We start from the raw sequence: 21,726 nt of genomic DNA, 5'->3' as shown, positions 1-21,726 counted from the left end.
CCCTGTGGGGTGCCGCGACACACAGGCCATGTCTATAAGGGTCCCGTCAAGATACGACACAGTGGCGGCTGGTGTGCGCCCTCCATCGAGTTGAGCTCGGAGTGCCCTGCCATCCTTTGCGCTATGTAATTGCCTTCCTTCCCTCTCCTCCATGTTCACGGACTCCGCCCGCTTTCTCCTCCGCGACACCCAGCTCGGACGTCCAGTCCCACAGTACTTGTGCCCCCATCGGACTAGATCTCGAATCTCCGCGTCTTATACCTAGTACCCGGACTAGTCTCCCTCACTGTATCTCCTGAGTCATAAGTGAGTTTGTAGTTGTTGGCCAATTGCTCAGTATTGGTGACGGGCCTCACGGAAGCTAGTGGCTGGTGTTGCTAACAGCGGGTAACTCTTACCAATTGTTGTCACCCATTTTAAGCGCGGTCTGGTCTGGCAATGGTATCCTGGTCAATATGAACTTGGCTCAACAAGGTCATTTATATCACTAGGGCCCGCACTGCAACAGTACGGATTGCTTTCCCTTCTCTTTGTTTTTCTCCCGCTTCACCCAATATTCCAGATACAGAAAGTGCAGCACTGAACAATTCTATGAGGAGCAGGAATGCAACTTTTCAGGTGAGCACCTTCCTGAGCTCAATGCGTCCGACACTTACCCACGCTCTGGAACCTGTTCACTTCTTCTCACTCAACACTCTGTGCCCTACACGTCTACCTCTGAGCCCTGCTCACCGTGTCCCTTCACTGGTTTGGCCCCTCTGTCCACATGATAACCCCAGATTCATGAGCCTGTTTCCCATGCGCAGCTCACGGCATGACATCGGCATGTTGCAAGCGACTGCAATTCTCTGGTTCTTGTACGCACCATCCCATTCCTCCTCCGTCCACCCTGCGCTCACCGCATCCCGCTCGAATCACCAACATCAACATCGCGCCTGCTGTCCCCGTGCAGCTCATTGCCTGAATGCTCCAAGGCAGTTTTGGGTGGTTTACAGGCTTGAAGCACGTCTGCCTTTCCCCCATCCCAAGTAGGCTCACGACAGTGATGCCAAGTGTTGACCTCTCACACAGTGTCTTCGGCTTCTTCGCCCTGCTTCTCTTAGTGCCTGCAACCAAGGCGCTCATGCTCGAAGAGCTCGACCACCTGGTCAGCGTCCTGACGCACACCCACGCTGCATAGCAACTTTGTGTGCTTGGCCACATCCTCCGCCGGCACGTCCTTCGGCAGTAGGGCAGGGAGATGCTGTCACTGTATGAGCATGAGGGCGTGCTCAGTGAGAAGACGCACGCCCTGGGGGGCACATCTCTCTTGTCAATAATGAGTGAGTGGTCTCAATCCTGCTGACACCTTGAACATTTCCTGCATTGCCCCGGCGCACACGCGCGCCTAGTATGACTTCTCCTGGTGCGGCACAAGTCTGTTCAGATACTACCATACTGCCATCCACATTTATGTACCTCTAATGCAGTGTTAAGGCTGTTTGAGGGTCCGGCTCACTTTGCGGGTAAACCCGTGATGATCCGGAGCCGTGAGCTGGGGATCATGAGCCATGCGGCTCCAGCTCTTTGTGGCTCCAGCTCCCAGCGGCTCCGGATCGAGGATGCCAAAATATTGCGGGTCTGCGGGTCTACCCACGGATTATCCGCAAATTCACAGGTAATAGCCCATATATATGTATTCATGTAAGAAAGACTGTACATTATGAAAGGATATTGAAGCAGCTTTCTAACAACATATTTTTTGTGTCATTTGGTCCAGAAGTAACTGAGTTATAGATAAAACATGAGCTACTTTCACTTTGACCACGTTTGGCGCCCGCTTCTGGCATCTGCACACTGAAATCCGTCCCGATCAGGCTATGTTTGGGTTCAAACGCGGTGTCTCGCGCGCGACTTGCCCGTCCTCATTCCTCCTCCTCCTCTCTAGTCTGTCCACTCCTCCTCTCACCCTCCACCCTCCGTCCACGCGGCGTCACCCCGCGCGCGCTCGCTCTCAAGCCTAGGACATTGCGTCATGGGGTGTGGTGAGCTCCTGCGGCCTCAATCTGCTCTGGTGAGTTCTTCCCGCCTGCTCTCCCGCGTCGCCTCCCTGCCCCAACCTTGCCTATCTCGCGCTCGTCCACCCTGCTCTTCCGCCTTGCCCTCTTCGCCTCACCGCCTCACCATCGCCCGTCTTGCCCTCACGTCGCCCTCTTCCACCTCGTCCTCGCCCACCTCGCCCACCTCGTTTTCGCCCGTTTCGCCCATGTCTTGCCCCGCGTCGCCATCGCCATCATCCGTCTGTCCTCGCCCACCTCGCCCTCACCCGCTCCACCCCGCGCGTTGCCATCACCCACATCGCCACGTCATCCACCTTCCCCACATCTCCCACACCACCTGTGGTCACCACAGATGTAATATAATCCCCTAGGTACCTGGGAAGTCCATTATGCTGAGGCCCACCACATTTTCATTGTAGAAAACCCTGGTGAAGCAATAACAATAACAGGCCTGCAAAGGCCTGTAATACTATATATGTGTCATGTTGTTATTACAGCTGCATCCCCTGGCTGTCAAAAGTGAAATATCTAATCACAGCACTTCTTCTATGCTGTTATAACAACATATCTAATGACAGGACACCCTCTGGGCTGTTAAAAGCGAAATATCTAATGACAGAGCCTCCCCTGGACTGTTAAAAACAGAATTCTTAATGACAGAACCTCTGCTGCACTGTTAAAAGTGAAATCCTTAATGACAGAGCCTCCCCTGGGCTGTTAAAAGTGACGTGGAGTTATTACAGAGCCCTTTTGGGCTGTTAAAAGTGATGTTTGTAATGACAGAACCTCCCCTAGGCTGTAATAACTGATGCCAGGGACCCACTAGGACCTACCTAGCTATAAATAGCCAGATGCAGGTAGTGCTACAGGTGGGCATTCTGGTTGGTATAATGGGCTGGAATTGGGGTAAATAGGTAGCTGCAGGTGACTATAGCTGGAATGGTGCATTTGGGCTGGTCTGGGCAGCTGGAATGGGGGGCAATAGCTGGTATTTACCTGTAAATGGCCAGCCTGGGGTGCAGCACAGGGCTGGAATATCATCAGGCACTAGGTATCAATCAAAAGGGGCATCAAACAGCTTTCTAGAGAACCCAAGAGCATGCTGATCGGAGCAGTATTGGTGGAGATATGGATGCACCCCTGTTTTGGTTGATGTGGGCATTGGCTAGAATTGGGAATTGTGGATGGAATCCCCTGGTTCTTGTTTTATAACGTGTGGATAGCCTTCCAATGAGTGGGATTGAAGTCCGATTGGAGAACCACCATCTGGTTTCCATTAGTTGCACCCTCCACAACCATGCCATGTATCATTTGGTCTTTTGCGTCTTTCACTTTGATGATCTAGGTTCTTTGATGTGAACCACATAGCTTGCACAGCTGTGTGGTTCCACCCCTTTACAGAACACATTTTAGGACTCTATCACAGTGCACATTAGACACAAAAAGAACCACAATGATATATGGCATGGTTGTGGAGGGGTGCAACTAGGGGGTGGGAAACACACGTGGTTCTCCAATCGGACTTCAATCCCACTCATTGGAAGGCTATCCACACGTTATAAAACAAGAACCAGGGGATTCCATCCACAATTCCCAATTCTAGCCAATGCCCACATCAACCAAAACAGGGGTGCATCCATATCTCCACCAATACTGCTCCGATCAGCATGCTCTTGGGTTCTCTAGAAAGCTGTTTGATGCCCCTTTTGATTGATACCTAGTGCCTGATGATATTCCAGCCCTGTGCTGCACCCCAGGCTGGCCATTTACAGGTAAATACCAGCTATTGCCCCCCATTCCAGCTGCCCAGACCAGCCCAAATGCACCATTCCAGCTATAGTCACCTGCAGCTACCTATTTACCCCAATTCCAGCCCATTATACCAACCAGAATGCCCACCTGTAGCACTACCTGCATCTGGCTATTTATAGCTAGGTAGGTCCTAGTGGGTCCCTGGCATCAGTTATTACAGCCTAGGGGAGGTTCTGTCATTACAAACATCACTTTTAACAGCCCAAAAGGGCTCTGTAATAACTCCACGTCACTTTTAACAGCCCAGGGGAGGCTCTGTCATTAAGGATTTCACTTTTAACAGTGCAGCAGAGGTTCTGTCATTAAGAATTCTGTTTTTAACAGTCCAGGGGAGGCTCTGTCATTAGATATTTCGCTTTTAACAGCCCAGAGGGTGTCCTGTCATTAGATATGTTGTTATAACAGCATAGAAGAAGTGCTGTGATTAGATATTTCACTTTTTACAGCCAGGGGATGCAGCTGTAATAACAACATAACACATATATAGTATTACAGGCCTTTGCAGGCCTGTTATTGTTATTGCTTCACCAGGGTTTTCTACAATGAAAATGTGGTGGGCCTCAGCATAATGGACTTCCCAGGTACCTAGGGGATTATATTACATCTGTGGTGACCACAGGTGCCCACACGCCTTCGTCGGTATCGCCCGCCCCCGCATTGTCTCCCGCCTTGCACCCTTGTCGTGCCTGCGTCACCCACTTGGCCCGCCATGTGCACCCCCCATGTCGCCTGCACCTCCTGCATTGCCCGCATCTCCCGCTTCACCCTTGCCCCCGCGTCACCCTCGTCCGCGTCATCCTCGGCCGTCCCCGCATCGTGCACATCTTGCCCACCACGCTCGCACTCACGCGGCCATTCTGCAGGGTTGCGGTGAGCTCCTGCAGCCCCGACCTTCTTGGGTGAGTTCTCACCTCTGCTCCCTGTGTCCTTGCCCACCTCACCCTTGTCCTCCACCACGTCTCGGCCCTCCACGTCCGTCTCGCCCTCGTCCGCATCGTTCACGCCACCCACCCGCGTCACCCACCTCGATCGCTTGCATCGCCCACCACACCTTGCCCCCCTGCATCGCCCTTCCTCTCCGTGTCGCTTCCCCATGTCATCCCACTCTCAGCTGTCCACGCGGTGTCATCGGGCTCGCGTGCACAACCATTCTGTGGGGTCACGGTGAGCTCCCATAGCCCCAATTTCCCCTGGTGAGTCCTCTCCTGCCCCCGCTGCTTCTCCACGTCACCTCCCCCTCCCCTCGTCAGCAGCGCTCTCGCTCAAATCACCTTCGCTAGCGTTGTGGGTGTCGTTCCCGGCCTCTACGCCGTCCGTCTCGTGCACACGCCTTGTGCCCATCTCGCTCATCAAGCCCTCATCGCCCGCATCGCCCTCGCCCACGTCATCCCCACCTCGCCTGCGTCGTTTCTATCTCGCCCGCGCTGTCCGTTTCCTCGCTGCATCGCCGCCACCGTCTCTCCACCTCGCCCATGCCACCTTTGTCATCCGCCCTCTGCGCTCTCCACCTCGCCCACCACTTCACCATCTGGCCGTCACCCCATTTCCCCACATCACCTAAGTCACCCTCACCCGCGTCGCCTCTCCGTGTTGCCCGCACCAGCCTCGTCTTGCCCATGTCACCCGTCTTATGAGTCACCCTTGCCTGTCTCTTCTGCCTCACCTGCATCGCGCCCATCGCCCACGTCCCCTCGCTTGTGTCTTGCCCGTCACGCCCTCGCCCGCGCACCTCGCGCCCACGTCACCCACCACTCTCTTTCCCACCACACCCGCATTGCCGTGTCGCCCGCCTTGCGCCCGTGTCGCGCTTGCGCTCGCCATCGCACCCATGGAAGCTCACTCACATCATTGTCTCGCTTCGCCTCTCTCACATTGTACTTTTGTATTGATAGCTACTACTGAATGTTCATAGTAATTGTGTTCTTGAGTGGGTTGTTATACCTGAGGATCCAACACAATATCCGTGGATCTACATTGCTCGCGGCTCTATCCGCAGGTGGATCCGTGAGCTGCGGGTCCGGCTCCCACGGCTCCGGGTCTTCCAGAGGATCTGACCCGCGTGGATCCAGATCAAGGCCTGAGAATGGCCTTGATCCGCAGATACGGCTCTGGATCATCCGTGGGTAGATCCTCAAATAGCCTTAACGTGACTCTTCGCTCTCTGAGAATTCCTCTTTCACATACTAAACCCACACATTGTGCCATGCGATCTCATACTCAACTAAGCGCCGTAAGATACGCTCTGCCGCACACCCCTTCTCTATACCTGCTAACCGCCGTATCAGTCGAAGGACCTTAGTTCTGAGTATGAGAATAGTATCGTATACAAGAGAACACTAGTACGTAGGAGCCCCGGTTGTATATACTCCTCACGGACTCTTCTTACCTCTCGCCCACTTCTTACATCATTGTTCTCACGTGCTACGCTAAGCGCCACTCTCCCTCAATCCACAACACACTATGGGCAGGTGCCCTATTTCCCATGGGGCAATAGCCATGTCGCGGCAGTGGTATAGGTTTCCTTTGTCTTGAATGGACACATGGCTGTTGCGCAATGCGACAGTTAGACTTTTGTCTGCCTTGCGCATCGCTGCCTCCCTGCCGGATAGCTTTCCTTGCACATGACTATACCCTGGCTATACCCCGACTATCGCCCCACATGATAGGTAGACTAGCATATGGCTTTCGCGTCGCGCGCGAGGTTGCCTGCTGCTTCGCTATCCCTCGACTACCTATTGCCTCACGCACAAAGTTGCCTGCCGCTTTGTTATACCTCGAATATTGCCCCACATGCAAGGTAGATTTCCGCTGCGCTATGCTTCAATTATTCCCGCATGTAGCTATTCTCAGGCCCAGTGAGGGTGCTTATGGTTGTGGGTCAGTCCGCGCGCACTAGCCTCATCACCAATGACAGCTCCACCACCTGGCACCATGACCTCAGCAAGTCCTCCCCCATCCCCCTCACACTTCATCCCATCACTGAGCCATTCTTCGTGCATGTGCATCGTGAGCACGTGCTACGTGCGCTGCGGTGGGTGGTGTAGTGGTATGTGTGTCTGGAGGATGTGCTTGATATCTGTAAACTGCTGGATCGACCATACCTAATGGACCGTGGGATACTGTGGAGGCTGTGGTGGTCCTGGCAGGTGGGGAGGGCAAGGAGGAGGGCGTCACAGGGTGTTGTGGACACTGCATAGGAGCTCCCAGTGGCGAGTTATTGGGTATATAACGAAGCGGCAGGCAACTTTGTGCGTGAGGCAATAGGTAGTCGAGAGATAGCGAAGCAGCAGGCAACCTCGCACATGACACAACTGTTAAAGTTTGGAGCTTGCGGGGCAAGGCGACAGAACTATGTAGACACGTTAGGCGTCGGTCCACGTGTTCGGGACAAGAACAAGTAAATGGATTAATGCTAACCTATGTAGACGCGTTAGGTGTCGGTCTACAAGGTAGCATGAGTGACGAGTAAAAGGGATAAGTGAGTACAGTGTAGCTTACCTCACGCGTTCGGGACAAGAACGAGTGAGGAGAAGCGCCAGGGTGATACGGGGAAGATACGGATCGAGAAAATAAACTGCGGGTCATGGGGGTATGTTCCAATGCGTGGATCCGGGGACCGGCAGGTAAGTGTAAGAGGAGGCTAAATAAAGAAGGCGATATGCCTCGATGCGTAGCCTCGAGGCACGTGGCCCATGTGCCCGGGCCGCGCAAGCACGAGCTTTGACCAGACATGTATCGTAATGGAACATACAGTGGAGAGTCTGTGCATAAATCTGACAGCGACAGCCATGTGCTAGTCTACCTATCACATGGGGCGATAGTCGGGGTATAGCCAGGGTATAGTCATGTGCAAGGAAAGCTATCCGGCGGGGGGGCAGCGATGCGCAAGGCAGACAAAAGTCTAACTGTCGCATTGCGCAACAGCCATGTGTCCATTCAAGACAAAGGAAACCTATACCACTGCCGCGACATGGCTATTGCCCCGTGGGAAATAGGGCACCTGCCCGCAGTGACAGCACGCCTCAAACGCCCGGGCGCTGGCTCGGCAATGCGGGCGCTCCCCACGCGCATCCCATGTCCGAAATAGCAGTCCTTGCTCGACCCCCTGTAGCACCCGCCACTTCTCTACTCAGGCCACCTTCGCTGCTCGTATCTATCCTGACATATGCCCCTTCCAGGTGGAACCGTCGAATCCAGCAGAGCTTCCCGCCTCGAACGACACCAAGCACGTTACAGAGACCGTGGTGGGTGCGTCCGAGCCTTCAACCGTCGGCTACCTCTTTCTCGCTCACGCGTCCATTGTAGAATCTTTAGGCCGGCGGAACACAACGACCTCCTCGACCTTCTCCTCTCTCGTGGCGTCAATGGCGAGTCACCGTCCCGCCAGACCTCGCCTCGGCCGCGTCGAAGCCGGTCTGTGTCGCCTACCCGCGTTCATCGCGCGCCGCAGTCCACGGGGGACATGAAAGCAACCCGTCAAACAACTAGCACACGGAGGAAGTCAATGAAAAGAGCTTCGAATGCTCAGTCACAGGAGAGAGCGGTGAAGCAGCATGTTGAGGATGAGGAACCAGGTGCGTCCTGTTAGTACGTCGGTGCCAGCGTCGCCCTCACTCTGCTTTGCATGCTCGACAGAACAGGCGAGTGAACCGGCACCCAAACCCGCGAAGCGACGACGGCCGGGGACGCGCACAAAGCCTCCAGCAGTCTCAGGTACGTCATTCTCAACGCAACTCTGTGTACCATCTATGTGTTCGATGCCACTGCAACACAGCACCCGACGACGTCGAACAGCCATCCTCCAAACCTCCTGCTCACGTCGGAGAGTCATCTTCCAAACCTCCCGTTAAGAAGAAGCCAGCGAAGCAGCGTAATCCCCCGCCCACGATCCTGGACGACGCAGATACAACGGAGCACAAGAGGAGTGAGACGAAGAAGCCCCGAGCAAAGGCTCGGTGCGTACACCAGAACACTATCCATTCATTCTATCCTGACGCTTCAAGCCAGCCCTGTACCGGTCCCAAAGGGCGTGAAGCTGAAGCCTAAACCACGCGTATGTCGCTCTTCTGTACCCTCAACGCATCTGATACTACGCTGAACACTCTTTCCAGCCGCGGATGTCCATGTTTCCACCCCCTCCCGCAGACGACGAAGACAGCGACAGAGACCCCATAGACCTCCTCCCGTAGCCTCGTTGCTGAAGCACTCGGACATTTGACCACGGACAGCCATGTACATACCATATCGTAGCACATTGTTCTTGCATTCCTTCGCGACACACAACGTTCATCCCTCCCTCTTCGCGGCGACAAGAGAGACTGGTAGAAAGCGCAGTTCTATACAGACGTCTAGATAGTCTTTGCATTGATGATCCCTGTCGCAGCCGGAAGGACCGCGTCCTCGTCCCTGCCTGAAAGCCGAACGAACGAGTGAACGATGAGTCCACATGCACGACGGCAGCACTCGCAGCGAAGGCACGTACCCTCGTAGAACTTCTGCAGGAAGGTGCGTGGGGGCCGGCCCTTCGGCTGGAGGAGGATACCCATGATGTGGTCGAGCTGCTTCCAGCAGTTCATCGTCTCCTGGTACTCCACCCGGCCCTTGTGCAGGAGGACGTCAACGACGCGGGTGTCGGAGACGTAGCGGTTCTGCTCGAAGTGCTGGCGGACGCAGTGGCGAATGAAGGCGGGCGAGACGTTGAGGGCGTAGATGCTGACAATCTCGGGAGCCTGTGGCGAAAGGGAGACGGTCAGGACGGCGGCCCAGACAACGTTCGAACGGATGCACGCACGCCGCGGTACCAGTCCCGGTAGAGCTTGAGGGCACGCTTGCGGGCCTCTTGGGGCTGGACGACACCTGGACGGAGCGCGCCAGACGCGCAGGAATCGTGGTCATCGCAAGAGGTGCGCGGCGGGGGCGAAGGCGAGGCAGAAGGCGTGCACGGACGCGGGCGGAGGGGAGGGAGAGGTCGAGCCAAGGTCGAGCTGAACGATACGTCTGCGGGACGTCGGGCGCTCGCTGCACGTGACAGCGGCAGTCGATGGCTCGGGGCCGCAGCACAATCCGCCATCCTGACTGGGACTGGCACCTTCTGACGCTTAAGAACCATCGCGACGCCCCAGATAACGCCTCTCTCTACCACCGACGACGACCATGGCCCGCGGCACCTTCAAGCAGAGACGTGGTGGAGGCAGGAGGTCCGTCCGTCCCCATCCTTTGCCGATCTCTCTGATCTAATCTCTTTCTCCCCTGCAGCTTCAGGTCAGCTTTGCTACCGCAGTATGCCATCTCCAACATGCATGGCTGATTGTCGCCCTTTTTACTTGCAGCAAGAACCTCGTCCTCGACGAGAACGGTACTGCCGTAGCGAGTGACAAATGGTGAGTACTGTTCCTATCCTTGCCGTGTCTACCCCTCTCAACAACCATCTCCGCGATCTCCCAAGGGCAGCACGCGGACGCGTTGAAGAAGATGACGAGGACGACGATGACGACGATGAGGATGAGGAGGAAGACGAAGATGAAGACGAAGAGAGCGATGCCGATGCTCCCGCTCAGCCCGGTCAGTCAGAGCTCACCCGCACGGAACGCCGCGAAATGAAGAAGAAGAAGGCCCAGGCTGCACAAGCAAAGAAGGCGGGCACAGGCGACGGCGACGAGGAGGAGGAGGGTGGCGACGACCCCCTCTCTCCAACCCGAACCGCGCCGCGGGGAGCCGTATGAAGTTGGCAGACCTCAGTGCCACGCGAGAGCCGACCCGCCGCGAGAGGTATGTCAATCATCCATCTCCCGCACCAGTCGCCTCACCTCCCTCCGTGCGTTAGAGAGGAGAAGGAGAAGAAGGAGGCGAAGGAGAAGTACTGGAAGGTATGTTCCGGTCATTAGACGTTGTGGCACATGTGTCGACTCCCCATCCTTCAGCTGCACGCCCAGGGCAAGACCGATCAGGCCAAAGCCGACCTCGCGCGTCTCGCCAAGATCCGTGCTGACCGTGAAGCCGCCCAAGCAAAGCGCAAAGCGGAAACCGAAGGTATGATTATTCCAATCGTCTGCAAGCAATCTCTTAGTGCATGACTACACAGCGAAAGCCGCTGAGGCTGGAGCCAAGCGCAAGGAGCAGGAAGGTAGAGGTAAACGCTCTTGAAGACAGTCGTTCACGCCGTAGCTGCATCGCCGCAGAATCCTGTACGAGTAGACTTGTTATTACGCATGTATGTAAGACTACAGTGTTCTCGCTCTAGGGCCGATACCGAGACGCATCGTCGACGACTCCTCCGCCCGATGTACATCCATGACAACCTCACAGCCCGTCGAACCACGCATCGTCCAACGCCTCTGCCTCCGGCGGCCGCATCACCTGCATCTCCCTCAACACCTTCACCCTCTTGAGCGCCTCCCCCACCTCCTGCCCCGACAGAACCCCGTCCTTCGTGCCCCGTTTGCCCACCCACCGCTGCACCCATTGCACGAACTGCATATACTCGCTCTCCGCGCCCTTCAAGCTTTCGATCCACGGTCCCTCGATCGCGACCTCGCCCCAGTACACCATCGCGCTCGCCAGAGTCACGTTCGCCGGCTGGACGCGCAGTTCCCGCATCCATGCGAGCACGAGCGGGATGTGCCCCGCCTGATCCTCCGCCGCGAGCAGGTCGATCAGCGCCCGGAACTGCGCGTCCAGCGGCGCCACCCCGGGTACGTCCGCGCGTCGTCGTCTGTGGAAGAGACGACGCCCGGGGAGGGGTCCGCCCGCATCCCCACGAAGCTGTGGTAGAGGTCCGTGAGGGGGGAGACGGCTTGGGCTTCCGCCGACTTGCGCACGGCGCGGAACGGGGCGCGAATCCTCGTGAGCTGGGGGTAGTTCCCGATGAGGACTTGCCATGCGACGCGGAGGGCGACGCGCCCAGCTCGTTCGCCCCTCCAGAACCCCGTTACGGAGCGACGAGAGCCGGGCGAGAGGAGCGAGCGCAGGCCTGCGATCGCGTCTTCCCTGGAAAGACGGTAGGGTGCTCGTTCGAGTTCGGATGTGGCGAGTGTACGGGGAAGCAGCCGACCGAGTCCCAAGTCGGCCAGGGCAACTTGACGAAGGCCTTCACGCTTCTTGCCGAGTCGAGCGGCTTTGAGCAGGATACCGAACGTGACATCGTCTTGGTCGACGAGAAAAACACGCTCCATGGTATCCCAGAGGAAAAATACGACGTCAAGGCGACCGATTGAGAGGAGGGAGTGCATGAAGGAGTTGATCGTGATGGTGTACATCACTGACGAAGCGCGTTCGGAAAGTGGGCCGTCGACGAACTCGAGCAAGAGGCGGAGGGCTAGATCCGGGCGGCCCACTTTCGTGAGGGCCTCTACAGCTATGCACAGCTGGTGCCCAGTGAAGAAGCGCTTCATCTTCATAGCATTTCGTAGTACGCCTATCGCTCCCCCTCGATCCTGGCGACGTAAAAGCCCTTTGATGACTACAAAGTCTACGAACAGACGATTGTATGCGGTCGGAAGGTGGGAACGACCTTCGTGGTAGAGGGTGAGAAGGCGTTCGGCCCTAGTGTCCAGGTCAACGGCGGCAGTTTGTACAGCTTTCAGCCAGATTTCAACTGAGACTGCTTCTGCGGGAAGTTTTGGTGCATCGTCCGGACCCGTCTTGCGTAGAAGGGGACCAGAATAGTTATGAAGCGAGAGCGGAGACTTAAGGGAGCGAAGGGCTTGTCGAAGTACGCTGAGGAGAAACTTTGGCTTCCTGGAATGCCTGAGGTCGTCTCCGTAGTACTGTCCTCGTCGTATGCGCCACCAGAGTCGCATGGCTCGTGTGTCTTGAGCAGCAGCAAACAGCTTGATGAACGCAACGGCAACTCCGAGGTTCGGTTTGAGCTTAGTGAGTCGCATATGCGTCTGCACGAGATGCGCGATCCTGACGTTGGCAACACGGTTCTCGAGGATGGCTTTGTACGTCCGTGAATGGAGAGGTGTGCGTTCGCGAATGGCACTCCGGAGCCACTGCGCCAGAAATTCGTACACTTGATCCTTGTCCCTTACTGGAGAACTGGCGACGACGCGAAGAAAGAGGTCACGGTGGCGGGGATCGTCGCTGGCACCGTGCAAGACTTTGACCGCTTGGGCGAGGGAGCGGAAAAGGGAAAATTTGACCACCCAGTGAGCGTCGAGAATGGCGAAAAGAGGGGTGAGACCCGGGGTCGAGGAGGCGGCCAGGAGGGCATGCGTCGTGGATGCTTCATCTGCGTTAGCCGGCTGCTTGCGAAAGAGAGCGAGGAGGACCCAGGGGGGTATATATGACGGGTCAGTCACCAAGGGTGTGGAGTCCGCGAGCGCAGAGGGGATGGCGGAAAGAGCTGCGGTGAGGGAGGGCGCGTCGACAACAGGTGCCCATTGCGCGTGCTCCGCGTCGTGGACCGCGGACGGAGGTGCTGGATGCATGACGGGGAAAGTAGGGTCGTGGGAGGTAAGGAGAGAGAGAGCGGGCACGACATGGCTGCCAGTACAACGCGCGTATTCAGCGACCACCCAGCGAGGCCAGTCGCCCGCCGAGCGTGAGTGGGCGGAAGGACGGATGCGGAGACCTCGAGTGGGCACCAGGCAATGGGCGAGGGTGGGGACGGAGCGGATGGCGGCTCGCAACATCCATCGGCGGACGACGTGAGGAGGGCGTGGAGGGCGGGCCTAGGGGGCGTGCGCGCTGTCGAGGACGCTGTCGAGGACGGGAAGACGTTGGGTGGACGGGAGGAGGTTGTGTGCACCGTCGGACACGGTCCACGGGTGGCGGCGGAATGCAGAGCGGAGTCTGGCGGAGATGAGCGGAGGCCCACAAAGAGCAGCGCGCCTTTGTCTCCTTTGTCCTTCCCGCCGTCGTCCCCGCCGTCCCCACCATCGAATCCGCGCCCGCTGTGACTGACCGCTTGCAGCTGTCGGAGCTGACTGCAGAGCATGCCGCGCATCCTCTTCGTCAGTGGTTTCCACCCCACCACCCGCGCGAGGGATCTCGCTTATGAATTCGAGCGGTACGTCTGCCCCTCTTCTCAGCTCGCCTCTCCTCATCCCTCGCTCGCTGGCAGATTCGGCCCTCTTATCCGCTGCGACGTTCCTGCCCCGCGCAATCCTGGCGCGCAGTCGAACCCGTAAGTCGTCTTTCTTGCGCGGACTACTTCTCTACTTTCCAGTCGCACCCCGCCGTCGACGTGCCTCCGTTGCCGCCCAACCCTCGATCCCGAGCGCCGCCGTGTCGATGTCCCCGAGTCGTTGCCGTCCGAGTCGTCGTCGTCGTCGTCGTCGTCGCCGCCGCAACCGGCGCCTTACTCCTCGCGCTTCCGTCTACCCCGAGTCCGCCCAAACACCTCGAGCTCAACGGTCTCCCTTCGCCGCGCAGTTACGCTTTCGTCGAGTTCCGCTCCACCCGTGATGCTGAAGACGCCTACTACGACATGTATGTCCCTTGATCCATCTCTAAGATCGCGTGCTCATTCGTACGACCAGGCATGGTCGCCACTTCGAGGGGTCTCGTCTGAGCATTCAGGTGAGCGCCGACCGGCGTCCTAGCCTCCCCGAATATCGACTGACGAGCACTCGTTCAGTGGGCGAAGAACCCTCCCTCCGCGGTATGGCGGTTTGACCGCCGGTCTCCCCCTCCGCGCCGTGAGCGCGATCGTTCTCGGAGCCCTCGCAGGCGGAGCGAGAGGGACAGAGGGCATGACCGTGACCGTGAGAGGGACCGTGAGCGCGACCGTGACCGTGAACGGGACCGTGATGACCGGGGCAAGGACCGTGAGGAGAGGAAGCGTCGGAGCAGAAGCCCTGAGCGTCGTCGCAGCCCGAGTGGCGAGCGGCGGCGGGAGACTGAAGGGGCACGCTCGCCGGCGCCGGCTGAGGAAACCAAGAAGGAGGAGGACGCGAACGAACGGCCGCCGAGCCCTGCCCGCGACTTCTGAGCTCTCCTCCTGGGTCTTGCCTCTTGTTTCGCTCACCTGCAAAATCCCCGTTGACTACCCGTAGAACTGTCTTAGTCTCATGTAGCCTGCAATGCAGTCTGAAATCGATGTGATGTTGCACCTGCGGCTCGAGCGGTCCGGCCTCCACGTATGGCCCAACGTCGGCACAGGCGCCGCGCTCGAGGCTGCGCCCATCGGCCAGGACGTGCGCGTCTCCTGCCAAGCACTCCTCGCACACTCCTCCCATCTCCACGTTCAAATACCCGTCTGCTCTCTCCAAGCCTTCAGACACCGATGACAGAGCCGCGACGGGTACCCGACGTGAACGACCTGAGGGTACGCCTCCTCACGCGACACCCGACGCCCTCTCACCGCCCGATGCCATGCTTAGGTCAAGCTCTGTTTCATCTGCCGCGAAGAGGAGCTGTTCGACAGTGAGGACAACCGACGGTCGTATGTGCCATCCACCGCTGATGCGCTTCCACTAGAACCCGACGATCCTCCCCGGGCGTGGACGCATCCCTGCTCGTGCACCCTCGTCGCCCACGAGTCCTGTCTGCTCAATTGGATCAAGGCCGCACAAGCAGATCCCGACCGCTCCAAGAACGCACTCAAGTGTCCGCAATGCAGCACGACGTACGAGCTCGAGAGTGACAACCCGCGAGCCCTCCGGATCCTCAATGCCGCCAACGTTGCCCTCTCCCAGCTAGGACAGGTCGCCACAGTCTGTGCAGGAGTCACTCTCGTCGCCTCGTTTGGCTTCAGTGCGTCCCTCCACTCTTATCCTGGCTCCTCTCACCCCCGCAACCAGCTCTTTACTTCGTCGCGACCTCGTATGGCGTCTTCGCCGTGCGCGAGTTCCTCGGCGAGGAGGTCTACCAGGCCCTCCTCGGTGACGACCCCGCCAAGTGGCCGCTTCATGCCTTCATCAACCTCCCCGCCATCCCCCTTTCCCTCATCCTCTCCCGCACCCGTTTCTTCGACTCATTCCCGCTCATCCCCCTCCTCACTACCTGGTCCACCTCTCCCCCCGTCAACGCCCCCGGCTCCCCCTCCATCTGGGGCTGGGCCCGCCCCGCCGGCGCGCGCGCCCCGAGCCCGCTCTTCACCTGGCCGCCCTCCCCGCTCATGAGCATCATCCTCCTCCCCGTCGTCCGCCACGCCTACCGCCGCGTCTACCAGCGGCTCACAAAGTACGCCATGGACGGCCCCCACGACCCCACGGACCACCCTATCCGGCGCATCATCTGGGACGGCCTCGGGCCCTTCAACGTCCTCCTCCGCATCAACAACATCCCCCCTCCCGCGCCCGCCCCAGTCGCGCCCGCTCGCCCCAACGGTGAAGCCGCGGGCCAGGCAGACGGCGGCGGCGACGACAACGACGCCGCCGACGCCGCCGCGCGCGCCCTCCGCGTCACCAACTCGTCCATCGGCCGCTTCGTCGGCGGCGCGCTCCTCCTCCCCGTCGTCGCCGGGCGCATGGGCGCGCTCCTCCTCCGCCTCTCCCGCCGCTCCGCCTGGCTCCGCGCGTTCCTCGCCGTCGGCGTCCGCGCCGCCGCGCCGCCCGCCCGCGTGCAGCTCTTCCCGAGCGCGCCGGGGGCCGCGCCCACGATGGCGCAGCTCAGCATGGGCCTCGCCGCGGGCCTGCACGTCATGGCGGGCGGCACCCCGACGTGGAACTCGTGCGAGCCCGTCTGGTGCGTTCGGTCTTCGTGCCGAGCTTGGGAACGGACTGCTGACTATGCTTCTTTGCAGGTGGCGCAACACTGTCGGCCTGGGGCTCTTCGTGGTCGTAAGTCGTTTCGACGTCGCTGTATGCACCCGGCTCATGTCGTTCCAGGCCAAGGACTGTGTCCGTCTCTTCCACCTCTGGCTCACCAAGCGAGAGATGGAGTCCCGCCGGATCAAGAACCGCAACTTCACCGGCGTCGATATCCGCGAACTCGACTTGATCAACCCTCCGCCGAACGGCACTTCAACACCGGCACCAGCAATACCAGATGAACAACCTGCGCCAGATGCACCGGCCACAGCTTGACCACCTGGCACCACCCTCCTTTCTTGACCACACTCCACTCAGGCTACGTACTGTTCGATTTGCTGTCGCACTTGCTTCTTCAATAGTGAATTGTCGCTATCTCCGTCTCTGTCTTCCCTTGCACGCCCGTCGAAATAGACCAGTGGACAAATGATACAACCGCGCACGCAGCGCAGCAGTGTATGATATAGGGGACGATGCGGCTCCTAGTGCTACATACCGTGGCAATTCGAGTACAGCAGCTGTACTTCAACAACCGAGACATCTAGTCGACCTCGAGAACGGTGCCGCGCTGCACGCTTCCCCACCCTGTATGCGCCTTCAGTATACGCGATGAGACCAGGCGAGTAAGAAAGACTCACCGACAAGTCGCCAATGCTTCTCGATACGTCTTGAAAGCGCGACCTTCTCGCCGACCTCAGTGCACGCTGGCGACGTCAGCTGGATTTTCGCGAGGTCGCCCTTGACGCTGAGCACACGACCGCCGGTCGACGTCGAGCCGATGTTGATGAGCAGGAGCTCGTTCTTGACGAGCTTGGACACCTTCGTCTGCTTCTTGTCCTCCGTCTTCACACCGAGCAGTCGACGGAGCAGGAACAGGCTGATTTCGAGTTCTGCGGCGCGATGAGACCCAGACCTATTCCACTAGCAGAACCGACTCACCGGTGAAGATCTTGGGAAGCTTGCCCACCGCACCCAGCACCTGCCCGACGAGCCTGTCCGCACGGCACAGCGTCGGGTCGATCCGCGTGCCCACACCAATGAGCCCACCGGGCACCGCGAACTGGAGGTGGTTGCTCTCCGCGTGGAGCGACACGATGCGCGAGAAGATGGGCTTGCACCGGTTCCGGCCCTGCGCGTCCTTGGTGACGATGCCCGGGCGGATCTCGACCTCCTGCCCGAGGCGCAGGACGCCGGTGAGGATCGAGCCGCCTGCGACGCCGCCCTTGAGCTCGTCGACCTCCGCGCCGGGCTTGTTGACGTCGAAGGAACGGATGACGATCAGGCGCGGGTCGGCGGTGAAGTCGCGGACGGGGATCGGGATCCGCTTCACGATGTACTCGTTCACGGCGTCGATGTTGTACCGCAGCTGGGCCGAAATGGGCACGATCGGTGAGGACTCCGCGACGGTGCCTGCATGCATGGGTTCGAGTGGTCAGAACGAGACACAATACGTGCGGGGTGCGGAAACGGAAACGGGCGGAAGCGGGACGCACCCTTGACGAAGGCAGCGATGCTCTTGTGGTGCTCGAGGGCCTGCTCCTCTTTGATGAGGTCGACCTTGTTCTGGAGGATGATAATGTTCTCGAGCTTCATGATCTCGACGGCAGCCAAGTGCTCGCTCGTCTGGGGCTGGGGACACGTCTCATTCCCGGCAATCAGCAATAGCGCGGCGTCCATGACGGCGGCACCGTTGAGCATGGTGGCCATGAGAATGTCGTGCCCAGGGCAGTCGACGAAGGAGACATGGCGGACGAGCTTCATGCGGGAGTTGCAGCCGGGGCGCTCGCATGGGGGGTTGTCCTCCTTGTCGGAGCGGTAGGAGCGATAGCAGCCGGGTCGAGGGCATGCCTCGTTTTCGCACTTGTATATCTTCGTGCGCAGGAGAGAAAGCGAGTGTGCAAGAGGAAAGTGGTTGAGGGTGGTTGAGAAAATGGAGGAGGCATGTGGTAGGGGAAAGGAAGGGCGTACCTTCGCGTTTGCATAACCAAGTTTGATGGTAATATTACGGACAAGCTCGTTCTTGAAACGGACAGTCATGACGCCCGAGATGGCCTTCACGACAGTCGACTTTCCGTGGGCTACATGTCCGATAGTACCTGCATGTGATCGGGTGAGCAGCAGGACCAAGAGGGTTGAGCAGCAACGGACCGAGGTTGATCGTGGCCTGCGCGAGAGTCAGAACATGGAGGGTGTACAAGACAGAGGGTGCGCACCTGTTTCGAAATGACCTCTGGGGAGAGGGGGGTGAGTTTTGAGGGATCAATGTCGATGGCGACAATCTGCTCGTCGCCGCTCTCGTCCTCAGAGTCGCTCTCCTCGTGGGCCTTCTGCTTTGTTTCGTCGCCAGACATGGCTGTGTGGTGTTCTCGTGGTGAGAGTGGGTGGAGGTGGTAGGTGGGCGACGCGTGGGGGTAGTGAAGAGAGTGCAGGACCAGTGACTCTGAGGGCACTCATCTCTTGATCGAGCGTTCATCTACCGGCGCCTCCTTCGCCTCCCTCCACGCGGACCACCACCTCTCTCTCTCCAGTGCGCTCCTGCACCAACATCAAAGTACACCTGAAGCCATCTGCCTCCCTGCAAGCATCTTTAGAAGCAACATATTCAACCTCGAACATGTCAAAGCTGCTACTCCTTGGTCCAGCACTCGCAACACCCGCCCGCCCCGCTCCTCCTCCGCCCACCTTCAAGCTATTCTTACAGTCCAAATTCCCAGTCACACCCCATCCAAACACCCAAGTCACTCTGACTCAACAGGCTCTGGACAGCGCTCTTCTCCTGGTCTTCTTCGTTCTCTTCATAACTCCATCCACCCGCCAGCTTCTGAGCTCGTCTGCACTCGTTCTAGCCCTCTCCACATCCGACGTCTTGCGACACCTCCTCACCGTCTGCATGTTTCTGCTCATGGCTATATGCGGTCTTCTCGTGTTCCTCTGCAACCCCTACCCTGACCTGTTGCACGCCCTCGACAAGTTCCTCATCCTCGTGGATCTCGTCCACGAGGTCTATGTCTACTGGATCCGCCATGAGCTACCATCCGACATCGAATCCCAGTGCACACCCGCAGGCATACAGCACCAACAAAGCCCTCTTCTTTGTGGACAGCACTACCACGAATATTCCCTCCTGGACGAGGAACGCCCCACTGTCAACCTGCCGGGAGCATTGTCCCATCACCGCCTACTTTCAAGCCCGTCCTCTATGGCGGCTGACAAGCAGCGGAGGCGATCACTATTCACCGTCGACCTGCCTCCGCTCGACGGGATGTCCTCGGAAAGCCTCCTCCTCAAATCGTCTCCTATCGACACTCACACCGCTTCTACCGATGCGTCTCTGTTCTCGTCCGTGTCGTCCGGCGCGTCCAACAACACCCACGATCTTACAGGCACTCCCGCTCGATCTAACACCGGCCGAACTACCACCGCCCTCCGGGATGTCAATACCCTCTTCAAGACCATTTTCACTCGAGACGAGGACGTCCGATGGGATTACGCGTGAACCCACGTACAGTACGTCTCACATCTCTGTCGACACCCAACTGTATTCCTCAGTCCTCTATCTGTTAGGTATGGTTCTACGGCCGTTAGCGACTCAGTAGTGTAATTAGCAGTGTACAACCATAAGAGGATATGAAATTTTCTTGCCAGTATCGCCTTTCCCGTTTACCTATGGATGAATCGCCCAGTGTGATTTCGTGATCATGGCTTGGTTTCAATCAGTCAAATGCCGCTTCTGATAGACACATAAACTCTACAGGACAGACCCAATCTACAAGCGACCGTGGTACGATACAGCTACGAGGGTACTATCAATAGCGCGTGTGCGCTGTACTGTAAACATAAATAACGATAGCTTGTCCGGGGTCTCATCGAGGCTGTCATGATGCAGTCATTACGCACACCCCCGCCGCGGCTGAGGCACAGCGGCGAGGGCGGCGATCGCTCGCGCGCGGGGGCGCGCGATGCTCAGTGCAGGCTCGAGAAGTCGTTCGGGTCCGTGCCGCACGCGCTCTCGTAGACGTCGAACACGACGTCGTCCGTCGGCGTGAGCTGCGTGATCGACGTGCCCGTGAACCACTGCGCGACGAGCACACGAGGGTCAGCGCTCGGAGCGGCGGAGATGGAGCGAGGAGAGAACGGGCACTCACGATGAAGTGGTCGAACTGGCGGTCGGGGTAGTTGACCTGGACTTGGCCCGACTGGGAGTGGTGCTCGATCCCAGTGACGAAGACGCCTGGCGACCGGGCGGGATCGAATACTGGACGCTCTTGGACTGCGTCTGGGTCGAGGTGTCGGAGGTCTCGAGGCCGCCGCCGACGGAGATGCCCTCGATGTTGAAGCCGAGGTTGGCGGAGACGCTGACCGTCTGCGAGACCGAGGTCTCGCCGCCGAGGGTGACAGTGACATCGTCGGTCCCGCCGCCGCAGTTGAGCTGGGGGTCGCCGAGCGCTTTGTAAATGCGGGTGTCGGGGTTGTTGACGATGTTGATCTGCGGGAGGGGTTAGAGGCGCGAGACGAGGATGACGACAGGGAGGAAGGCTTACCAGGGTGCAGCGGTCGGCGCGCTCGATGTTGGAGGAGCCGGGGCCGCCGGGGCAGGACGCGAGGAGGTCCGAATCAGTGGGCGCGTCCTCGCGGAGGGAGAGCACGGTGGGGACGGCGAGGACCGCAGCCACGAAGGAGAGGGGGATGAGTGCGCGAGCGATCATAGTGATGAATGAGTGCGAGAGTTTTTGGGAACGAGTGTCTATCGTGAAGGGCGATCCTGGAGCCTGCAGGAATGTCGTGAAAGTAGAAGTTGAGAATGGGTCTTGCCACGCTGAAGTTTGCAGCAGTCGACGGCTGGCTATATAGGCCTCTGGCTCGGGCTGGTCTGGACGCGGCTTCTATCCGCCCCCGCGCAGTGATCTTTGTGGCGAGATGCCAAGTCTGCGTTGGCAACTTGGAGATGGGCGCTCGTACAAGGCAGCGCGTGGGCATCCCTGGGCCTCCCCGGGGCGGATCTGGGCCGACCTGCGTGGAAAGATGCTGTTGTGAGTTGAGCGGAGACGAAACACAGCTTCGAGCTGCAGCTGGCGCATTGTACCCCATATTCGGTTTAGCCACCACCCAGTCTGCGGAGGGCGTGCGACGAACAGCGAGTTCATCACCGGAAAAACCAGTGCTCGACTACAGGCAGA

At 58.6% G+C, this 21,726-nt stretch overlaps 9 protein-coding genes across 9 annotated transcripts; 5 read left to right on the top strand and 4 right to left on the bottom strand.

Moving 5' to 3' along the window:
• Nucleotides 1-798: 798 nt before the first annotated feature.
• Nucleotides 799-1,180, top strand: BXZ73DRAFT_104625 (uncharacterized protein; the record flags this gene model as incomplete). The annotated part of the gene is made up of 2 exons (XM_048015968.1): nt 799-857; nt 1,072-1,180. The coding sequence occupies 2 exons, from the start codon at nt 799-801 to the stop codon at nt 1,178-1,180; spliced, it is 168 nt and encodes a 55-aa protein (XP_047874618.1).
• A 7,224-nt stretch (nt 1,181-8,404) lies between these two features.
• On the top strand, nt 8,405-9,040 carry BXZ73DRAFT_104624 (uncharacterized protein; the record flags this gene model as incomplete). Its single annotated transcript, XM_048015967.1, has 5 exons — nt 8,405-8,425; nt 8,492-8,564; nt 8,626-8,806; nt 8,859-8,904; nt 8,963-9,040. The coding sequence occupies 5 exons, from the start codon at nt 8,405-8,407 to the stop codon at nt 9,038-9,040; spliced, it is 399 nt and encodes a 132-aa protein (XP_047874617.1).
• Nucleotides 9,041-9,199: 159 nt separating this feature from the next.
• On the bottom strand, nt 9,200-9,746 carry BXZ73DRAFT_91901 (NADH-ubiquinone oxidoreductase Complex1 subunit; the record flags this gene model as incomplete). Its single annotated transcript, XM_048026157.1, has 4 exons — nt 9,200-9,261; nt 9,334-9,580; nt 9,643-9,687; nt 9,708-9,746. 4 exons carry the CDS (start codon nt 9,744-9,746, stop codon nt 9,200-9,202), a joined length of 393 nt encoding a protein of 130 aa, XP_047874616.1.
• Nucleotides 9,747-10,004: 258 nt separating this feature from the next.
• Nucleotides 10,005-10,994, top strand: BXZ73DRAFT_104622 (casein kinase substrate phosphoprotein PP28-domain-containing protein; the record flags this gene model as incomplete). The annotated part of the gene is made up of 8 exons (XM_048015966.1): nt 10,005-10,048; nt 10,107-10,112; nt 10,181-10,231; nt 10,297-10,520; nt 10,583-10,619; nt 10,675-10,717; nt 10,772-10,880; nt 10,933-10,994. The coding sequence occupies 8 exons, from the start codon at nt 10,005-10,007 to the stop codon at nt 10,992-10,994; spliced, it is 576 nt and encodes a 191-aa protein (XP_047874615.1).
• A 156-nt stretch (nt 10,995-11,150) lies between these two features.
• Nucleotides 11,151-13,282, bottom strand: BXZ73DRAFT_104621 (uncharacterized protein; the record flags this gene model as incomplete). The annotated part of the gene is made up of 2 exons (XM_048015965.1): nt 11,151-11,516; nt 11,576-13,282. The coding sequence occupies 2 exons, from the start codon at nt 13,280-13,282 to the stop codon at nt 11,151-11,153; spliced, it is 2,073 nt and encodes a 690-aa protein (XP_047874614.1).
• Nucleotides 13,283-15,081: 1,799 nt separating this feature from the next.
• On the top strand, nt 15,082-16,825 carry BXZ73DRAFT_52026 (uncharacterized protein; the record flags this gene model as incomplete). The annotated part of the gene is made up of 5 exons (XM_048020738.1): nt 15,082-15,123; nt 15,179-15,551; nt 15,599-16,484; nt 16,543-16,579; nt 16,628-16,825. 5 exons carry the CDS (start codon nt 15,082-15,084, stop codon nt 16,823-16,825), a joined length of 1,536 nt encoding a protein of 511 aa, XP_047874613.1.
• Nucleotides 16,826-17,090: 265 nt separating this feature from the next.
• On the bottom strand, nt 17,091-18,900 carry BXZ73DRAFT_52043 (P-loop containing nucleoside triphosphate hydrolase protein; the record flags this gene model as incomplete). The annotated part of the gene is made up of 7 exons (XM_048020743.1): nt 17,091-17,134; nt 17,188-17,439; nt 17,489-17,959; nt 18,043-18,418; nt 18,518-18,645; nt 18,698-18,713; nt 18,763-18,900. 7 exons carry the CDS (start codon nt 18,898-18,900, stop codon nt 17,091-17,093), a joined length of 1,425 nt encoding a protein of 474 aa, XP_047874612.1.
• A 263-nt stretch (nt 18,901-19,163) lies between these two features.
• Nucleotides 19,164-20,045, top strand: BXZ73DRAFT_104618 (uncharacterized protein; the record flags this gene model as incomplete). The annotated part of the gene is made up of 1 exon (XM_048015964.1): nt 19,164-20,045. One exon carries the CDS (start codon nt 19,164-19,166, stop codon nt 20,043-20,045), a length of 882 nt encoding a protein of 293 aa, XP_047874611.1.
• Nucleotides 20,046-20,512: 467 nt separating this feature from the next.
• Nucleotides 20,513-21,255, bottom strand: BXZ73DRAFT_91898 (uncharacterized protein; the record flags this gene model as incomplete). The annotated part of the gene is made up of 4 exons (XM_048026156.1): nt 20,513-20,623; nt 20,695-20,757; nt 20,811-21,035; nt 21,091-21,255. The coding sequence occupies 4 exons, from the start codon at nt 21,253-21,255 to the stop codon at nt 20,513-20,515; spliced, it is 564 nt and encodes a 187-aa protein (XP_047874610.1).
• Nucleotides 21,256-21,726: the final 471 nt, after the last annotated feature.

Source organism: Epithele typhae (assembly GCF_022376455.1).
Source record: "Epithele typhae strain CBS 203.58 chromosome Unknown BXZ73scaffold_53, whole genome shotgun sequence".
Lineage (NCBI taxonomy): Eukaryota > Fungi > Basidiomycota > Agaricomycetes > Polyporales > Epitheliaceae > Epithele > Epithele typhae.
The sequence above is the reverse complement of the archived record's forward strand: the minus strand, read 5'-3'. Positions and strand labels throughout refer to the sequence as shown.